The 18363-nt window shown below is 41.0% G+C and overlaps 1 protein-coding gene across 10 annotated transcripts in view; it reads left to right on the top strand.

Moving 5' to 3' along the window:
* TCAF1 (TRPM8 channel associated factor 1) overlaps positions 1 to 15761 on the top strand; it is a 49710-nt gene extending 33949 nt beyond the window's left edge. For 9 of the 10 annotated variants that reach the window (XM_055284352.2, XM_055284361.2, XM_055284357.2 and 6 more), the window contains 7 exons: positions 3501 to 4495; positions 4784 to 4881; positions 6009 to 6222; positions 6870 to 7109; positions 7978 to 8315; positions 9789 to 10039; positions 13002 to 15761. In XM_055284352.2, the coding sequence (XP_055140327.1) occupies positions 3501 to 4495; positions 4784 to 4881; positions 6009 to 6222; positions 6870 to 7109; positions 7978 to 8315; positions 9789 to 10039; positions 13002 to 13011 (2146 nt within the window). In that variant the 3' untranslated portion in view covers positions 13012 to 15761. Of the gene's footprint in view, positions 1 to 3500; positions 4496 to 4783; positions 4882 to 6008; positions 6223 to 6869; positions 7110 to 7977; positions 8316 to 9788; positions 10066 to 13001 lie in introns of all 10 variants that reach the window. The other variant, XM_063642318.1, reaches the window with a different exon arrangement.
* The last annotated feature ends 2602 nt before the right edge of the window (positions 15762 to 18363 follow it).

The following is an 18363-nucleotide window of genomic DNA, read 5'->3' as shown; positions in this document are numbered from 1 at the left end:
TATTCAACATTGTGCTACAGGTCCTACCCAGTGTAATAAGGCAAGGAAAATAAGGCATAGAGATTGGAAATTTTAAAAAAAAATTTATATATGTGTTTTGTTTTTCTAGAACACTGAGCCAAAAGACAGGAAATGTTTGAATCTTGGTGTCAGAAAACAAATTTAAATGAAAAAAGTATTTTACACATGTAGAAGATTTTTAAATGACAAGATCCATTTAAACATAAAGTTAGCAGAGCATTTCCTAGAATGGAATTATTTTATTTTTAGAAGTATTTGCAAAAAGCATGATCATCTATGTGAAAAAAATCCTAAAATATCTACAGAAAAGCTATAATAATTAATTTTAACAAGGTTGTAAGATACAAAAATCAATTCACAAAACCAATTATTTTTAATATATTAGCAACCAACAATTGGTAATTAAAATTTAAAAATACAACATTTAAAATAGAACCCAAATTATGAAGTAGTAAGTGTTAAATTTAACAAAATATGTCATGAGACCTGTATGGTGAAAACTACAAAACATCTCTGAGAGAAATTAAATAAAACCTAAAGAAATGGAGAAATATACCATGTTGATGGATCAGAACACTTGATATTTTAAGATGTCAGTTTCTCTCCATTAACCTACAGATTTAATGCAGTCCATAGTTCAAATTGATTCTAAAAATATACAAATGAAATGGAACTAACATAGGCTAGTTTTAAGACTTTTTACAGAAATGAAGTAGTCAAAACAATCTCAGCTCACTGCCAGCTCTGCCTCCCGGGTTCATGCCATTCTGCTGCCTTAGCCTCCCGAGTAGCTGGGACTACAGGCGTCCACCAACACGCCCGGCTAATTTTTTGTATTTTTAGTAGACAGGGTTTCACCGTGTTAGCCAGGATGGTCTCGATCTCCTGACCTCATGATCCACCCATCTCAGCCTCCCAAAGTGCTGGGATTACAGGCGTGAGCCACCATGCCTGGCCTAATCAATAACTTTTTAGAGTATCCTGTCCCATTTTTTCAAGAGAGAGGTAATATATATTCTTAGAACTTTCTGATGATATGCAATACCTACTTAGAATGTTCTTCTCCATTTGTTGCTGTTGTTCCCTTGGGAGTTTAGTTGGGTGCTTCTCTTTCATGCTGTTAATTTTCATCAGATATTTGGTGGTTCTTGTCTATTTAAATTTTAAATTACGTTTAAATCCTAGGTTGATTATTATTACTGCAGAGCATTTTCTTGGGACAAATGATAATCCTTGGTCCTTTGTTCTCCTGATCTTCTCTTTCACATGTATGCAGTTAGTCTTCTGTTCTCATGGCTTTCTGATCAATCAGATACCATTTGATTTATATTTTTTATAGATGTCCCCACTATCTCAGTTTGCTGATGGCACCCTTCTCAAAATCCAATGCTATTATGGATTTACTTATCTTTTATATTGAGACAGAGTTTCACTCTGTCACCCAGGTTGGAGTGCATTGGCACGATCTCAGCTCACTGCAACCTCCGCCTCCCAGGTTCAAGCAATTCTCCTGCCTCAGCCTCCTGAATACCTGGGATTATAGGCACCCACCATCATGCCCCGCTAATTTTTGCATTTTTGTAGAGACAGAGTTTCACGAGGATTTATTTTTTTAAGTAACTTTTGTTTCACTTCAGAAGAAGGTAAGGAAGAGAAGTAAAATCCAACTCATTTTTTCAACATATGAAAGAATTACTTAGCCACCACTGTATATAAATCATGGCTGTTGGAACCAATAGACAGATGCCTCTGAGGGTGCCCCCTGGCTAAGCACTGAGCAAGACCTCATGTGGTCTCAATGTTCAGATGAAGTTCTAATAACTCAGTGTCTGAATCTCAGCTTTGCAGGTTTAATTTCTCTCATCTTGTCAGTAGGCTCATGTAGAAATCCTGAAGCTGATGTATTCACTTAGAGCACAGTAGCCCACCTCTTCACTGATTTTACTCTTAAAAAAAAAATAATTGCATGAAATTTGTAAACCAGGCCAGGTGCCATGGCCTATAATCCCAGCACTTTGGGAGGCCGAGGCAGGAGAAATGCTTGAGCCCAGGAGTTCAAGACCAACCTGAGCAACATAGTGAGACCCCCCTCTCCATTAAATTAAAAAATCAAAAATAAAAGAGAAAAAAATTTATAAACAGAACTCCAATTTATAAGAACTAAGACACATTTTTCATTAAATTTTGCATACATGTTTAAAGTACTACAATTAAAAATGAATTTAAAAAAATTTTTAGAGTCACCAAATTAAATACAGACTATCCAAAATGTTGCTTGAATAAAATAAATAAATGTTACAAATCTAGAATATTCTGGTTGGCCTAGCCAGTGACTTCTTTCTCTCATTAGGCAGGTGATCATGGAAAGCAGCATTATAATCACAGAGTTGTTTGGTAAGCCTTGAATCAGAGCAAGAAGAGATAGTTGAATGATGTTAATGGTAGTTCTTTACCGAGTTAGAGAGTCATCTGCCAATTAGTATGGTGGTAGCTTTATCTTAATAAAGGTTTGTACTTGCTAAGAGGACCCTAGCTTTCTCATCAGTAGAGCTCTGCCAGCCATAGAGAGTATAGCACGAATACTGCAAATTTGTTGTCTACCTGACCCCTATTTTTTGGTGTTATCTTACAGCTGCATCCTACTATACAATTGCCATAGCTTTACCTAACAAAAGTGACAGAACCAACTCTGGAATCTCAAGCTCAGAGAGGCCACTCTACTCCTTAACCCCACCTTTTCCAGTGTTCCATCTCATTTGGGATTTATGGGCGTCTTGAGGGCTTCTAGGGCTGGATTACCCACAGAAAGTAAACAGATGGTGCTGGGCAAAACCTTACAGCATGGATGTGCATCACTCCTGTTGGGCAGGCAGTGAAAAAGTGGAGTTCTAGATGCAGACAGTAAAGTCCTCTTGGGCTCAGGTAACCAGAGGGTCTCACTAGAGTTGAGGCCAGTCAGTTCCCCTACCCCATCTTTTGAGATAATAATGATTCTTCACTAGCACTATTGATTTGGCCTTCCATGGACTTTATTTGTAGGAAATTAGCTGCAATTTCCTGCAATTTATAAATAAGACTCCTTATAAGGAAAAAAAAAAAAACCATGATTTCCCATTCTTTTTTTTTTGTATGTATTGTTTAGAGGGTTGAAATAACCATGAACTTAAATCTGGAATATTTAAGACATGGTATTGGGTAAACACAGTGGGGCTCCCTTTGCAATTTCCATTGGAGAATTTGTGCTCTAAGAATGAGCAGAGCAGAATTAATGCTGAGTCCCTCTGCCACCCCTCCAACAAGTCTCCATACCCAGTGAGGTCAGATCTGTCCATTTTGTTCTCCCAACTTTCCCCTAAGAACTAAAAATAACAATATTAGCAAAGCTAACACATCTATAGCCCTTACTGTATGCCATCCACTGTTCTAACAGCTTTATACAGAACTGTACCTCTAATAAAGAATGCATATGTCTTTTGCAGTTGTGAAGATGACCTCTCCGAGGACAGAGAGGAGCTTCTGCATGGGATTTCAGAGCTGGACATCAGCAACTCGGATTGTTTCCCATCCCAGCTGCTAGTGCATGGGGCTTTAGCCTTTCCTCTAGGGTTAGATTCCTACCATGGCTGTGTTATAGCGGCTGCCCGCTATGGCCGGGGCCGGGTGGTTGTGACTGGCCATAAGGTATTATTCACTGTTGGTAAACTGGGCCCGTTTCTGCTCAATGCTGTCCGCTGGCTGGATGGGGGCCGCAGAGGCAAGATCGTGGTGCAGACAGAGCTGAGAACCCTGAGTGGCCTCCTCGCAGTGGGGGGCATAGATACCAGCATCGAGCCCAATCTGACCAGTGATGCAAGTGTGTATTGCTTTGAACCCGTGAGTGAAGTGGGGGTCAAGGAACTGCAGGAGTTTGTAGCAGAGGGTGGTGGGCTATTTGTTGGAGCCCAAGCCTGGTGGTGGGCCTTCAAGAACCCCGGAGTGTCCCCTTTGGCTCGATTCCCAGGAAACCTCCTCCTCAACCCCTTTGGCATCAGCATTACAAGCCAAAGCCTCAATCCAGGGCCCTTTCGTACTCCTAAAGCAGGGATAAGGACCTATCACTTCCGCTCCACCTTGGCCGAGTTCCAGGTTATAATGGGCAGGAAGAGAGGAAATGTGGAAAAGGGCTGGTTGGCAAAGCTGGGACCAGATGGTGCAGCTTTCCTGCAGATTCCCGCAGAAGAGATCCCTGCCTACATGTCTGTGCATCGACTCCTGAGGAAGCTGCTAAGTCGATACCGGCTCCCAGTAGCAACTCGAGAGAACCCTGTTATCAATGACTGCTGCAGAGGTGCTATGCTTTCCCTGGCCACAGGGCTGGCCCACTCTGGAAGTGACCTCTCTCTGTTAGTCCCAGAGATTGAAGATATGTACAGCAGCCCCTATCTGCGCCCCTCAGAATCTCCTATCACCGTCGAGGTCAACTGCACCAATCCAGGTAAGGAACAAGGGTTGGGAGCTCAATATTATGGGAACGGGGGAATGGGGACAGGCTGACATCAGCAGTCCATTTCAGGGACCCGATCATGTCCAGAGAGTGGTCTCCATTTTTTACCATGAACTTTGAAGAAGATAAGGGTTGGGATTTTGAGTACTGTTTGGAAGAGTTGAGTCAGGGCAGCATGTGGGGAAGATACGTGCTTACGAAGGGTCTCTGGTGATGCTGGGTGGAGATGGGCATCATGGAGGAGGGATAAAATCTGCCTACCCCTCCTGCTTTTGGCAGGCACCAGATATTGCTGGATGAGTACTGGGCTCTATATACCTGGAAGGCAAATTATAGAAGTCTCACTGCCTGAAGCTACTGCCTCTGCCGACCTGAAGGTAAGGCCATGCCCCACCTCACCATGTAACATGGAACCCAAAGGCTCTTCCTAGCACAGTCGGTATCTTATTTGATTCTCACAAAGCCCTGTTGGTAATATGGAGCAGGTGATTTTACCTTTGTTTTAAGGATGAAGTAACTAAGGTGCAGAAAAGCTGATTGATTGATTGATTGATTGATTGAAATGTATAGAGCTAATACAAATAAGTGCCCAGGACTCAAACCTAACTTATTTCTGGCTCTTAAGTTTTGTGCTTTTGACTTACGTCCTAGAGTAGGGAATAAGAGGTATCAAATGGAAGGTAACCTAGCACAGAGTAGGCATTCAGTAAATCTGAGTTCACTGTTCATCTCCGTATCCATGCCCATGGTAGCACAAGGTCTTTCTGACTTCAACTTCTTCCCCATGACATCCAGGACCATTCCTCGATTGCCCAGTTCACCTTCCCCCTGTCACTTTCACATAGAACCCATTTGCAAAGTTAGTTTGCTGCCCTTCCCTATCCCCCTTGGGGGTCACTGTGATGGTTAGCATCTATTCTGTGCCTGTACCTATCCTGGAACTTGATTAGCATAAACCCAGGGAAAAGAATCCTAGGACTCTACCAAGTACCTGCCCAGGAAGAGGGCTTGGAGAAAGGGGAGAAACTGAATCAACCCTCCACTATCTTAGCCAGATCACACCGCCTCCCCCTGGGCCCTCTCTCTGACCAGCAAAAGGCAGGGTTCCGTCTGCCCCATTCCAAATGCCAGAATCACCACCATAAGATAGGCGATCAAGTGTTCTATTTGTTAGCAACAGCAGGGGACTGGGCGTGGGAGTCAGCCCTCCTCAGAACTGGCCTTATAGGTTACACCTGGCACTCCTCACATTAATGTCTATCTAACATGACCCATTATGGAGCTGTCTGAATGCCTTGGGAAAGTATTTATATATACTTCAGTCCATATGCCCCAAGGAATGCTACAGTTTCTTGGGGTATCACACATGGTTCATCTGTGGTGGAAAGGCTGGGCTCGCTTGGGTTCATGGCTAAATGACCCAACCTGAGTCCCTTGCTGGGCTCTCTCCTTCCACCCACTCGTGCCCCATGGTGACTCCGTGGGGGGGATCTCTCTGCTCCAGATACAGATTGGCTGCCACACAGATGACCTGACCAGGGCCAGCAAGCTTTTCCGAGGCCCACTCGTAATTAACCGGTGCTGCTTGGACAAACCCACAAAATCGATCACGTGCCTCTGGGGTGGACTCCTCTATATAATTGTGCCTCAGAACAGCAAACTGGGTTCTGTGCCCATCACCGTGAAGGGGGCTGTGCATGCTCCATACTACAAGCTGGGTGAGTGGAAGCCCTGGGTGCCCCTGAGGGAAGGGGAAGAACTGAGATGAGGATTCCAGAGAGCATGGGATTCCAGGAGGTGACTAGAGCCTGTTTGGTGCAGAAGGAGAGAGACACGGGCTAACAGAGGAAGGAGGGTCAGCTTCCTTAGATTCAGCTTTGGGGTTGTACAGATAAAGACCAAACCACATCCTTGGAGACTTCATAGAAGGATAGAGAAAAGGGATATGGCCTCAGCAAACTAACGCAGGAACAGAAAACCAAACACCACGTGTTCTCACTTATAAGTGGAAGCTGAACAATGAGAACACATGGACACAGGGAGGGGAACATCACACACTGGGGCCTGTCAGTGGGGTGGGTAGCAGGGGTGGATGGAGGGAGACCATCAGGATAAATAGCTAATGCATGCTGGGCTTAATACCTGGGTGATGGGTTGATGGGTGCAGCAAACCACCATCACACATGTTTACCTATGGAACAAACCTGCACGTCCTGCACATGTATCCCGCAACTTTAAATTTTTTAAAAAAGAGGAGGGACATGGCAGTTCATGATTTTGGTGTTCTCTTCCTGGAGTCCAAGCTATATGTTGTAATTTAAGGGATTTAGGAAAGGATTTCAAGCTCCATGGTCTCTCTTCCTAGGGGAGACCACCCTGGAGGAGTGGAAGAGGCGTATCCAGGAGAATCCAGGGCCCTGGGGAGAGCTGGCCACGGACAACATCATTCTGACCGTGCCAACCGCAAATCTTCGTACTCTGGAGAACCCTGAGCCGCTGCTCCACCTCTGGGACGAGGTGATGCAGGCTGTGGCACGACTGGGAGCTGAGCCCTTCCCTTTGCGCCTGCCTCAGAGGATTGTTGCCGACGTGCAGATCTCAGTGGGTGGGTGCTCCAAGCAAACCCTCTGTGCATGCTGCCTCTGAGCGCCTTCCTGTCCTTCATCAGCCATGCAGTGGGCAGCCAGTAGAGGAAACATATTTTGCTAGCAAGACATATAGATGTATCCTTGCTATTTAAATGGGAAGCAAATATATATATATATATATATATTTGTAACAGTTTAGGTCAGCATGTCAAGGACATCAAGAAATGCCACCTGAGCTTTCACAGGCATTCATCAGGGACTCCAAGTCAGTAAAAATGGCAGAGGGCCTTGACCTAGGTCAGAATTGTTGGGTTGGAACAGGGAATTTTACAACTTTATGAACACACTGAATAAAGTGATCTTTGCCTGTGGTCAAGGAAGATGAAAAATGAGGGAAATATACAGACATTAAAGAACCATGGGAATTTCTCTGGACCCTCATTTTCTTCTCTTATACAGATGTTCACTGTAAACTTGTGTTGATATGGCAACTCCATATCTGAACAATGAGAGAGGAGCTACCCTCAAAGAGCTCTGAATTTTGAGAAAAGGTTATAGTTACACAGATTCACATGGATAAGGCATCCTCATCAAAATAGAAAAATTGAATGGTAACATGAACGGCTCCTTATATATAAGCTGCATCTCCTTCCATAGCCACACTATTCTGGGTCAGAGTAAAGATGAAGGAATTCTTACAGAATGAGAAGAGGAGAAGGAACACCTAGCAGGGTCTTGGTTTGGGTTGCTTTTCTGAGTATTATGGTGTGCTGGAATTTGGCTGGGGTTACTGAGTGTTTTGGAACAGACACAAAACATAGAAGAATATTACTAGTTAAATGGGGAGGACCCTAACTCTCTCTTCCCTCCTTCCGCATTTTCCAGGCTGGATGCATGCAGGGTACCCCATCATGTGCCATCTGGAGTCAGTGCAGGAGCTCATCAACGAGAAGCTCATCAGAACCAAGGGGCTGTGGGGCCCCGTCCACGAGCTGGGCCGCAACCAGCAGCGGCAGGAGTGGGAGTTCCCACCACACACCACCGAGGCCACCTGCAACCTGTGGTGTGTGTATGTGCATGAGACAGTCTTGGGCATTCCTCGAAGCCGTGCCAATATTGCTCTGTGGCCCCCAGTTCGGGAAAAAAGAGTCAGAATCTACCTGAGCAAGGGTCCCAATGTGAAAAACTGGAATGCATGGACCGCACTGGAAACGTATTTACAGGTACTGGGCAAGAATGGCGGGTGATGGGGGACCCCTATTGTGGGGACCATCAGGGCAACTATTGGATAATGTTCTAGTGGCCCAGAAGACCACCCATTGCCCCTGTCTCCCACACCGGGATATGGGAGGCCCTGACAAATCCAACTGTCACAGTCGTATTGATGTCTCTCAGTGCATCACCTTGCATGACCCTTAAGTGGATTTCATTGCCTGAGCCTCACCTTCCACCCCATAGAGATACATGATAGTAAATAGAAAGCATTGAGAAAGGTTAAAAATGGTAGAGGCAAATAAAGTACTATACATATACTCACTCTCTCTGGCTTTAAAGCCAGACATACCTGAGACTGAAGCCAAACTCTCCTACTTAATAGCTATCTAAAACCAGTCCCCCCCAACCATACACATAATCCATAGGATATGACTTATTTTTTTTTCCTTAGATGAATGTACTATCTTCTCATTATGCCTTGGCCGAGCCTCAGAGTCCCCATTATGTAGGCAATCCAAGAGTCCTCACTGACCTGGACAAGGAGGTGGCCTTGCCTTTGACCAGTTGTTTAATGCCCAGTTCTCTCCCTGCAATGCCTGGATCAGTTCCTGGCATGAAACTGGAGAGTTTCATCACCTTGAATTTCAGAACTCAGTCTCAGGCCAAGCAGGCTCTATTCTGGTTCTTCCACCTGCTGGAGGCTCTCTTATTCATTCCCACTGCCATGAGAATTATGGGAAACAGCCAAGGAGGCTCCATTTTAACCTTATTATGGCTGCTTTGCCCCAGGAACACCAAGTTTCTCATTGGTGAAATAAATGTGAAGTTGGTCTGGGGAACAGTTCAAGTGCTTCATAATTCAAGCACTGTAACTCAACAGCCTCAGGAAGGCTGCCTTTTTCAAAAATTACAACTTATTCTTAATTCTAGTTACCCAGACAATCTGCAGTCTTCTACTTCTATCCAACTCACTTTTTTCCCCAAAGGCCATTTTAATAGCCTTGCACATTGACAAAGATCTATGATTAATGAGGATTTCTTTGTGTCAGGATGAGGTGGAAGTTTCCCTATTGTTGAGGTTTCACTTTTCAACTCTTGAGAGAGAAGAGGATTCTTCCAATTCTGCCAATTTTAAATCCTTGTGTAATATCCTATCTCTATTTGCATGATCTAGTGGGATATATGGATAATGATACCGGTAGAAAATATTGATATTAAGCATTGCAGTTATTACCATGGCCCTCACTGATTGAGTGTCCACTTGGTGTTGAGCACCGTGCTGGTCCCAAGGCCCTTCCTAAGATTAGAATGTGGGAGAGCAGGGCATGAGGCCAGGAGGCAAAATGGAGGAGAGCAAGTCAGTGATAGATGTGAAGCTAATGGGTAAGGGGTTACATACACTAAGTTCACTTACTATAGTGGTTGTTGTTGGACCCTCTTTTATTTCCAAATGTCATCTGCATTTTTCTTTCTCTTTCCAGCTCCAGGAAGCCTTTGGTTGGGAGCCATTCATCCGTCTCTTCACTGAGTACAGGAACCAGACCAACTTGCCCACAGACAATGTTGACAAAATGAATCTGTGGGTCAAGATGTTCTCCCACCAAGTGCAGAAGAACCTGGCTCCGTTCTTTGAGGCCTGGGCCTGGCCCATCCAGAAGGAAGTGGCTACCAGCCTGGCCTATCTGCCTGAATGGAAGGAAAATATTATGAAATTGTACCTCCTCACACAGATGTAAGGAGTGCCCATCGAGGTGGCAGGTAGAGAGGTTTGGGGAGGTAGGCAGAGGTGGGGATTCACTCCTCTACCTCTGCCTCCCAGGGTCTGGCCTTGTCCTCTTAGTTCATTGCCCTATACCTTACTACTGACTTCTGTCTCTAGGAAGTGGGTTCAGAACACAGCCAAAAGTAGAATCAGAATTTCTCAGGTGCAAGGGCTTCTGTTTCTGCATCTTGTTCCTCTGCTCTCTCAGCTGTCACATTCCCTCCTGACCCTGCACTGGCCCAGTTCCGAGAGCTTTGGCATCTGCTTCTATATCAGCCCTGGATTCACCATCATAGGCCATAGCCCAGAGGGGATAGTTCTCATGTTGGCATCCTGAGGACTCCCTTTGGGCTTTTGTTTTTGATCAGTTGTTCCAAAAACTTGACCATAAAAGTCAACTGGAACACAAATTTACCATGAGACCCAGACAGCTCTTGGATGGACTCATGTATTTTGTGACTTAAGCAGTTTTCAAAGTGCTAGACAAGCATTCTGGTATAGTGGGAAGAGCCCAGAACTAGGTAGGGTTAGCTCTCGGGAAAGTCATTTCAACTTGGTACTCTCATTTCCTGTGTGTAAAATGGGGATAAAAATTCCCAGTTCACAGGGTTGTCGTGGAGGTTCAGACTGATAAATTCTGAAGAGGCTTGTGAGGTCTGCAGAGCATGTCATCTAAGGGGTTTTTCTATTTTATGCTGGTCCACAGGATAATGAGCTTACTACTTTCCATCCTGTCTCCAGAATTTAGAGGTTAGAATAACTCTTTCTACAAGTAGCTTCCCTGTGTTCAAATCCTGGTTCTTTCACTTACGAGTTGTATAACCCTGGCAATTTCCTTAACTTCTCAGTGATTTAGTTTTCTCATCTATAAAATAGGATCTATCTCATAGGATTATTGTGAGGATTACCTTTTATAATACCTTTAAAAAGCAGTGACAACAGTCCCTGGCAGATAGTAGGTGTTGAGAAAATGTCTGCTGCCATTATTATTATCGAATTGACTCAATACTCTTTATGAGCTAGACTTTACTTTTAGATGATATTTACAGAGGCAGTTGTAGTTAATCCTAGCCCATCTTGCACTTTATACAGCAACCTCTGAAAGGATTCTGCTATGTTGCATTATGAATCTAAAGGAAGAGCTCTAAATTCATAATCAGTTTTTTAAAAATAGCTAAACAATTTAGTTTTTTTTAACTTAGATTTGTAAAGCTATTTATAAGAACCCCATTGTGAATCTGGAGCTCTTCCTTGATCTCCTTACACAATTCTGTCTTACAGAGCCAATTCCTTCTTTGATTAAATCAAGAGTAGATGTCTTGAAGAAACCAGATCAATTCCATAATGACATTTGTCCTTAGCAAACAGACTGTATCTGGTTTCATGACAATGTTTATATTTCTGTAACACAGATTCAAGACACAGTCCCTGTCAAGAGTTACTCACCAGTTTGGCAGAAAAAGTCCACACACATAGAGGACTTTACTCTGAAACAAGATAATTGGATAGAGTTGACTCAAACTTACTTCCTTTTAATTTTATTCAGAATCCCCTATTTCTTTATAGTTTTAACTAAAGTTGGGTCCTTTTGGTTGATGTCATATACATCCAGCCAGTTTTTCTTCAGCTCACTTTTTATTTTAGTTATTTTAATATATCGTTTTATTTGCTTAATTGGTAATTGGGTAGATATGTAGACTGTAACATTTGACCTATAGAGTTTTTTCTTTGGATTTTTTTTTTTTTTTGAGATAGAGTATCATCACTCTTGTCACCCAGGCTGGAGTGCAATGGCACCGTCTCAGCTCATTGCAACCTCTACCTCCCAGGTTCAAGCAATACTCCTGCCTCAGCATCCCAAGTAGCTGGGCTTACAGGTGCCCACCACCACACCCAGCTAATTTTTTGTATTTTTAGTAGATACAGGGTTTCGCCATGTTGGCCAGGCTGGTCTCGAACTCCTGACCTAGGTGATCCCCCCACCTCGGCCTCCCAGTAGATTTCTTTATCATGTTATTTGTCGGTCCTAGGATTATTTCTCCTGATTGCACGAATATCCATTGCCTAGGCACTTTAAACATGAGACATTGGATATTTGTTCAACATTTAAAATAATTGTTATCAATTATTGGGTGTGTACCAGTTATTGTAGTGATTCCTTTCTATAGATTGTTTCATTTAATCTTCACAATAATCTCATGACATGGCAACTATTATCACTCCCATTTCATTTTATGAAAGAGAGAACTGAATTTAATGAAGATAAGGTAAATTATCTAACGCTATATTGCTAATAAGTGGTTGATCTTGGATTTGAATTTCAGGCATTCTGATTACAGAATGGGCATTCATAACTACAGTGCTCTGAATGACCCCATCAATGGGTAAATAAAGAAGCCAACCAGCAAACAAAGGATCATTATATCCTTACTTGCCAGAGCTTTGGCTGCATATACTTACCCATCATCTACTTTTATCAGAACAAAAAGTCATTTTGTTTATCCCAAATGACAATTCAAAGAATTTAAGGTAGGCTCCTGAAGTGCTTCCCAATAGACAGTGCTGGAGTGAGCCCTTTAGCATCAGCCAGATCTTTTAGGTTCTGGGTTATTCAAATTTCAGTTATTCTTTCTAGGGTACCATGAAAGTGTTCTCTAGTTTGTTGGATTTTGAATGATGGACTATTTCAGTGAAGTGCCTGACTCCCAGAGATCCCAAACACTGCATGTTCTCAGAAAGGAAATTAGATCCTCCATCTTTGAGAATATGTGTATTCATTCTTGCCCTCTTTAATATATTTTTAGCAGTACATCCCGGGGATATATTTAAAATATAAAGTTATCCATGTTACTTCCGTGTCTAAAAGCCTCCAGTGGAATTTCTAATTTGAGATAATGGACTAAACATAAGTTTACCTTCCCTCCCTCCCCAGGCCCCACTGAAATGGAAGTCAAGAAATGCAAAAAGGAATTGACACATCTCAGCAAAGAAAACTGAAGGGATTTGGTTATAAGTGGAGAAGATCTCAGCATATTTCTGGAAGAGAGAAAGTGGATGAAGCATGATAATGAAAGAGTGAAGAACCTTTCAGATAAAATATAAGCTGATCTGAACAACATAACCCCAAAGAGACTTGCGCACCTGAAAAGCTTGTCTACTGAAGAATTACTCCAGTTGTAAGATTGAGCCCTCTCCTACTCTCCCCCAACTCTTATGCACAGAACACATGCAGTCTCCACTATTGATACCAGTTAAAAATTTCTTGTTATTGTTGCTGTTGTTTATATAAAGGAATTGAACAGGCTGCCTGCAGAGAGATAAGAGTTGGTGCTCCAGAAAAAAATTTCTCTTCTAGTGGAAATAAGTGCCCCTACCCCCAGCCAGTCAGCTAATCCTCTACTGACAGCTGAGACCTCCTACTCAAGTGCCTGTTGCCTTCAGGTATAGAAGAGGTTTGCTGAAGAAACAGACCTAACTGTACAACAGCAGAGGAAACCCGTGCCAACTGTTATACAAGTTAACAGTTATGTTGATTCTTAAATGGGAATGGTGAGTTAGAAATTCCCAGACATGGGTGATGGGGAGGGAAGAGGAATAAGAAAAGTCACCAGGTAGAATCAGGGGCCTTGAAAATATGACAAACTCTGAGGGAAACAAAGACAATGTGGAAAGAATAACTTAATTTTAATTCCATCTCCAGAGAGATTTGAGGTGTATTTAAGATGAAAAACAGGATACTACAAAGAAACGGAAAACTCAGAAGTTCGAGACCAGCCTAGGCAAGATGGCAACACCCCGTCTCTACAAAATAATTTTTAAAAATTAGCCAAGCATGGTGGCATGTGCCTGTGGTCCTAGCTACTTGGGAGGCTGAGGTGGGAAAATCACTTGAGCCCAGGAGTTCAAGGCTTCAGTGAGCCATGATGGTGCCACTGCACTCCAGCCTGGGGGACAGAGTGGGACCCTGTCTCTTAAAAAGCAAGAAAAGAAAGAGAAGACTGAGAATAAGAAGATCTCTTTGAAAATAAAATAAGACTGCTAAAAGTATTTGGTATACAGTCTGGAAAATAAAGTTGAGGGAATCTCTCCAGATAAAGAGCAAAAAGAAATAGAAAAATATAAAGAAAGAAAAAAGACATAGACAATCAATATGTAATGCTGAGTTCCTGGAAGAGAGAACAGAGACAGTGTAGGTGAAGAAATAAAAAGAAAAAGAACTGAAGAACAGAGCAAGCTAAGTCTCCAGATTGAGAGGGCCCAATACAATCTACATCTAGACACGATATTGTAAAATTTTGGAATATTAAGGATAGAAGGAAGATATTAAAGTGGCCAGGGAGAAAACAAATGAGGTCATCACGATTAGCTCAACACAAAAATGGATGAGAAATAGACTGCTAACAGATTTGTCATCAGCAACACTGAATGCCAGAAGTCAATGGATCAACATCTTCACAGAGCTTATGGAAAATTTTTGTACCTAGAATTTCATAGTAAGGCAAACTGTCAAGAAGAATATCAAAGTGAAGACATTTTCTGACAGGCAAATTTTCAGAAAGTCTCCCTCCTTTGCACCCTTACTGAGGAAGTATCCTGAGGAAGTTCTCCAGCAAAATGAGGATGAAAACCAGGAAAGAAGAAGAATGGGATCCATAAAACAGTGGACCTTACCTAGGATGTCTCATTCTAGAGTGACAGTTATCCAAAAGGATGTCTCACCCTAGAGTGACAGCTATCCAGCAGACTAATTTCAGATGAGAGCACACTGTCTTGGGTTTTCCAGGAAGAATGTGCATTCAGTGCCATAGATAGTATCACTGAAGAGCTGGGATGCTTGAGAAGATTATTTAGTCAAGAAAAAAGAAAGACAAATCAACAATATATCAAAAAATTCAGGTCCAATTATAGAGCAAAATAAAATGAGGCATGATTTTGAGTTATTCATGAACAATAAGAGGCTTGATAGGTACATTTCCTTTTCTGTGGCACAGGCATGATAATATTGGGTGTGTAGGGAAGAAAATATCCTAGCTTACACTAGGCTCCCAGTAAGAAGTATTTAAATAGCCAAAATAATGTGGATATCATTTATTAGTATTCAGTGTTCAGATCAGCCTATTAACAAAGTGTGAAAGGCTTCATTTTTTATTCAGAACTGAAGTTGAAAGTAATGCTGACAAAGGGAAAGAAAGCAGAAAGAGATTGAGAATTAGAGGAAGAGAGGTGGAATCAAAGGTAGAGATACTTATATATTCAAAGTGGGGAGGAAAAGATCTTCAGTTAATGGAACAAGAACTAGAGGATTAGTATATTGTTCAAAGCTATAAAATCAAACCAATAGATGTATTAAAAAGTGATGTAACTATCAGACATTTGGAGACAGATGGACAAAGGAAAGTGGTGATAGCGTAAGTTAAATCCTTATCTTTTGTAATGGGGAATTATTAAAGATGTTGTAAAGTCAATAAGTCAAGAAATTATTGCTCAAACATATTATTTAAAGTTAGAAAGTTAGTTACCAGACGATCTAAAATATTGTTAAAAGCGTTACCTCTAGGGAATGGGACTAGATTTTAAAAGGGTGGGATGGGAAACTGTGTTTTTCATTTTAAGTCCTTCTGTACTATTTAATTTTTTACCTTGTGCATGTATTACTTTGAAAAAATTTTTAATAAACCCAAATAAAAATCTTCCAGTGACTTCACATTGATTAAGATGCAACCCAGCTAAAGCCTTTAAAATGGTTTTCAAGGTCCTCAGGTATCTAGGTCCACTTGATGTGTCCAGGCTCATGGTATCTCCCCACAAGTCTCTATTTCCAACCAGATTAAGTATCTTCCAGTTATTAAAACACACTTCACATTCTTTTGTTTGTACAGGTGTTCCACTAAAAACAAAGCCTACTGCTGATCTCACCATGTCTGCTGGGTAAGCTTACCATCTAGTGGGTTTTAATATTTGTTGAATGAAGGAATGTCCAATACAGCATTGAATGAAGTTTGCCAACTTCATTCTTTTCCAAGGCCTTTGATGTTTGCCCCTGTTCTGGGAAACATTTCAAGAAGGACCATCAAGGGCCCTAAGCTTTCTTGCACTCCCTTTCATTTGACAGCTTTAATAAGTTTTAGTCTTACATGAGGCCAGCTGGTGTCAGAGGATTTCTGTCCACCTGTCAGTCTCTCTGGTGTACTCTTTGCTACTTTCCCTGAACATCGTAACTTCTTTTCAGCTATTTTTAACCCTGTACTTGGGAGAAACAGCCAACTATCTAATGGAAATCTTTAGGCCACCAATTTTCTTTTTTTTTTTAAGTTTTATTTTACTTTTAATTGACTCATAATAATTGTACATATTTATAAGGTATAGTGTGATGTTTTGATATATGTATATATTTTGTGATGATCAAATCAGGGTATTTAGCATATTTTTCACCTCAAACATTTATCATCCCTTTGTGGTAAGAACATTCAAAATCCTCTCTTCTAGCTATTTTGAAATATACAAATAATATTGTTAACTGTAGTCACCCTACTGTGCCATAGAACACCAGAACTTATTCCTATCTAACTGAACCTTTGTACCTGCTGACCAGTCTATCCCCATCTTCCCTGCCCCACTACCCTCCCAAGCCTCTGGTAACCACTATTCTAAGCTCTACTGCTGTTAAATCAACTTCTTAAATTACAGAATCCACTTTTGTGTGAGATTATACAGTATTCGTCTTTACATGCCTGGCTTATTTTACTTAACATAATGTCCTCTGGGCCCAATTATGTTGCCACAAATGACAAAATTTCTTTTTATGGTTGAGTAGTATTTCATTGTGTATATACACCACATTTTCTTTATCCATTCGTCCATTGATGGACACTTAGATTGATTCCATGCAGCTATTGTGAATAATGCTGCAATAAACATGGGAATGCAGATATCTCTTCCACATAACTGATTTTATTTCCTTTGGATATATACTCAGTAGTGGGATTCTGGATCCTATGGTACTTCTATTTTTTAACTTTTTTAGGAACCTTCATTCTGTTTTCCATCATTGCTGGACTAATTTACAACAGCATATAAGACTTCCTCTTTCTTCACATCTACCCCAACATTTGTTATTTTTTGTCTTTTTGATAATAGCCATTCTAACTGGACTGAGGTGATATGTCATTATGGTTTTAATTTGCATTTCCCTGATTAGTGATGCTAAGCATTAGTATGTCTTATTTAGAGAAATGTCTATTTAGGCATTTTGCCCATTTTTAAATGGAATTGTTTATTTTTCTGCTATTGAGTTATTTGAGTTTTCTATATATTCTAGGCATTAACCCCTTGTCAGATGCATAGTTTGCATGTTTTCTCCCATTCCTCAAGTTAACTTCAATCTGTTTCCTTTGCTGTACAGAAGCATTTTAGTTTAATATAGTACCATTTATCTATATTTGCTTTTGTTGTATGCTTTTGAGGTCTTACTCAAAAAATTCTTGCTGAGACCAATGTCATGAATTGTTTCTCCCATGTTTTCTTCTAGTATGCTTACAGTTTCAGGTATTACATTAAAGTTTTTAAACAATTTTAAACTGATTTTTACATATGGTAAGAGACAGGGGTCTAATTTTATTCTTCTACATGTGGATATTCAGTTCTCCCAGTGCCATCTATTGAAAAGCCTCTCCTTTCCTAATGCATGTTGATGACACTTTTGTTGAAAATCAGTTGGCTGTAAGTGCATGGATTTATTTCTGTTCTGTATTCTGTTTCAGTTATCTATGTGTCTATTTTTATACCAATACCATGTTGATTTAGTTACTATAGCTTTGTAGTATATTTTAAAGTCAGGTAGTGTGATGCATCGAGCTTTATTTTTGCTAAGGATTACTTTGGCTATTTGGGGTCTTTTGTGGTTCCACAGAAGTTTTAGGATTTTTTTTTCTATTTCTGTGAAGAATAGGGATTGCATTGAATTAGTAAATTGCTTTGGATAATATGGACATTTTGACAATATTAATTTTTGCAATTAATTCTTATCTTTCTATTTATTTATGTCCTCTTCAATTTCTTTTATCCGTATTTTATAGTTTCCACTTGAGATCTTTCACCTCCTTGGTTAACTATATTCCTGGGTATTTATTGTATAGCTATTGTCAATGGATTGCTTTCTTGATATCTTTTTTTAGGTAGCTTGCTATTGGCATATAGATACACCACTGATTTTTGCATGTTGAGTTTGTATCCTGCAACTTTATTGAATTTATTTATTCTAACAATTTTTTGTGGAATCTTTAGGATTTTCTATA

The sequence above is a fragment of the Symphalangus syndactylus genome, chromosome 6 (genome assembly GCF_028878055.3).
Source record: "Symphalangus syndactylus isolate Jambi chromosome 6, NHGRI_mSymSyn1-v2.1_pri, whole genome shotgun sequence".
NCBI lineage: Eukaryota > Metazoa > Chordata > Mammalia > Primates > Hylobatidae > Symphalangus > Symphalangus syndactylus.
The sequence above is the reverse complement of the archived record's forward strand: the minus strand, read 5'-3'. Positions and strand labels throughout refer to the sequence as shown.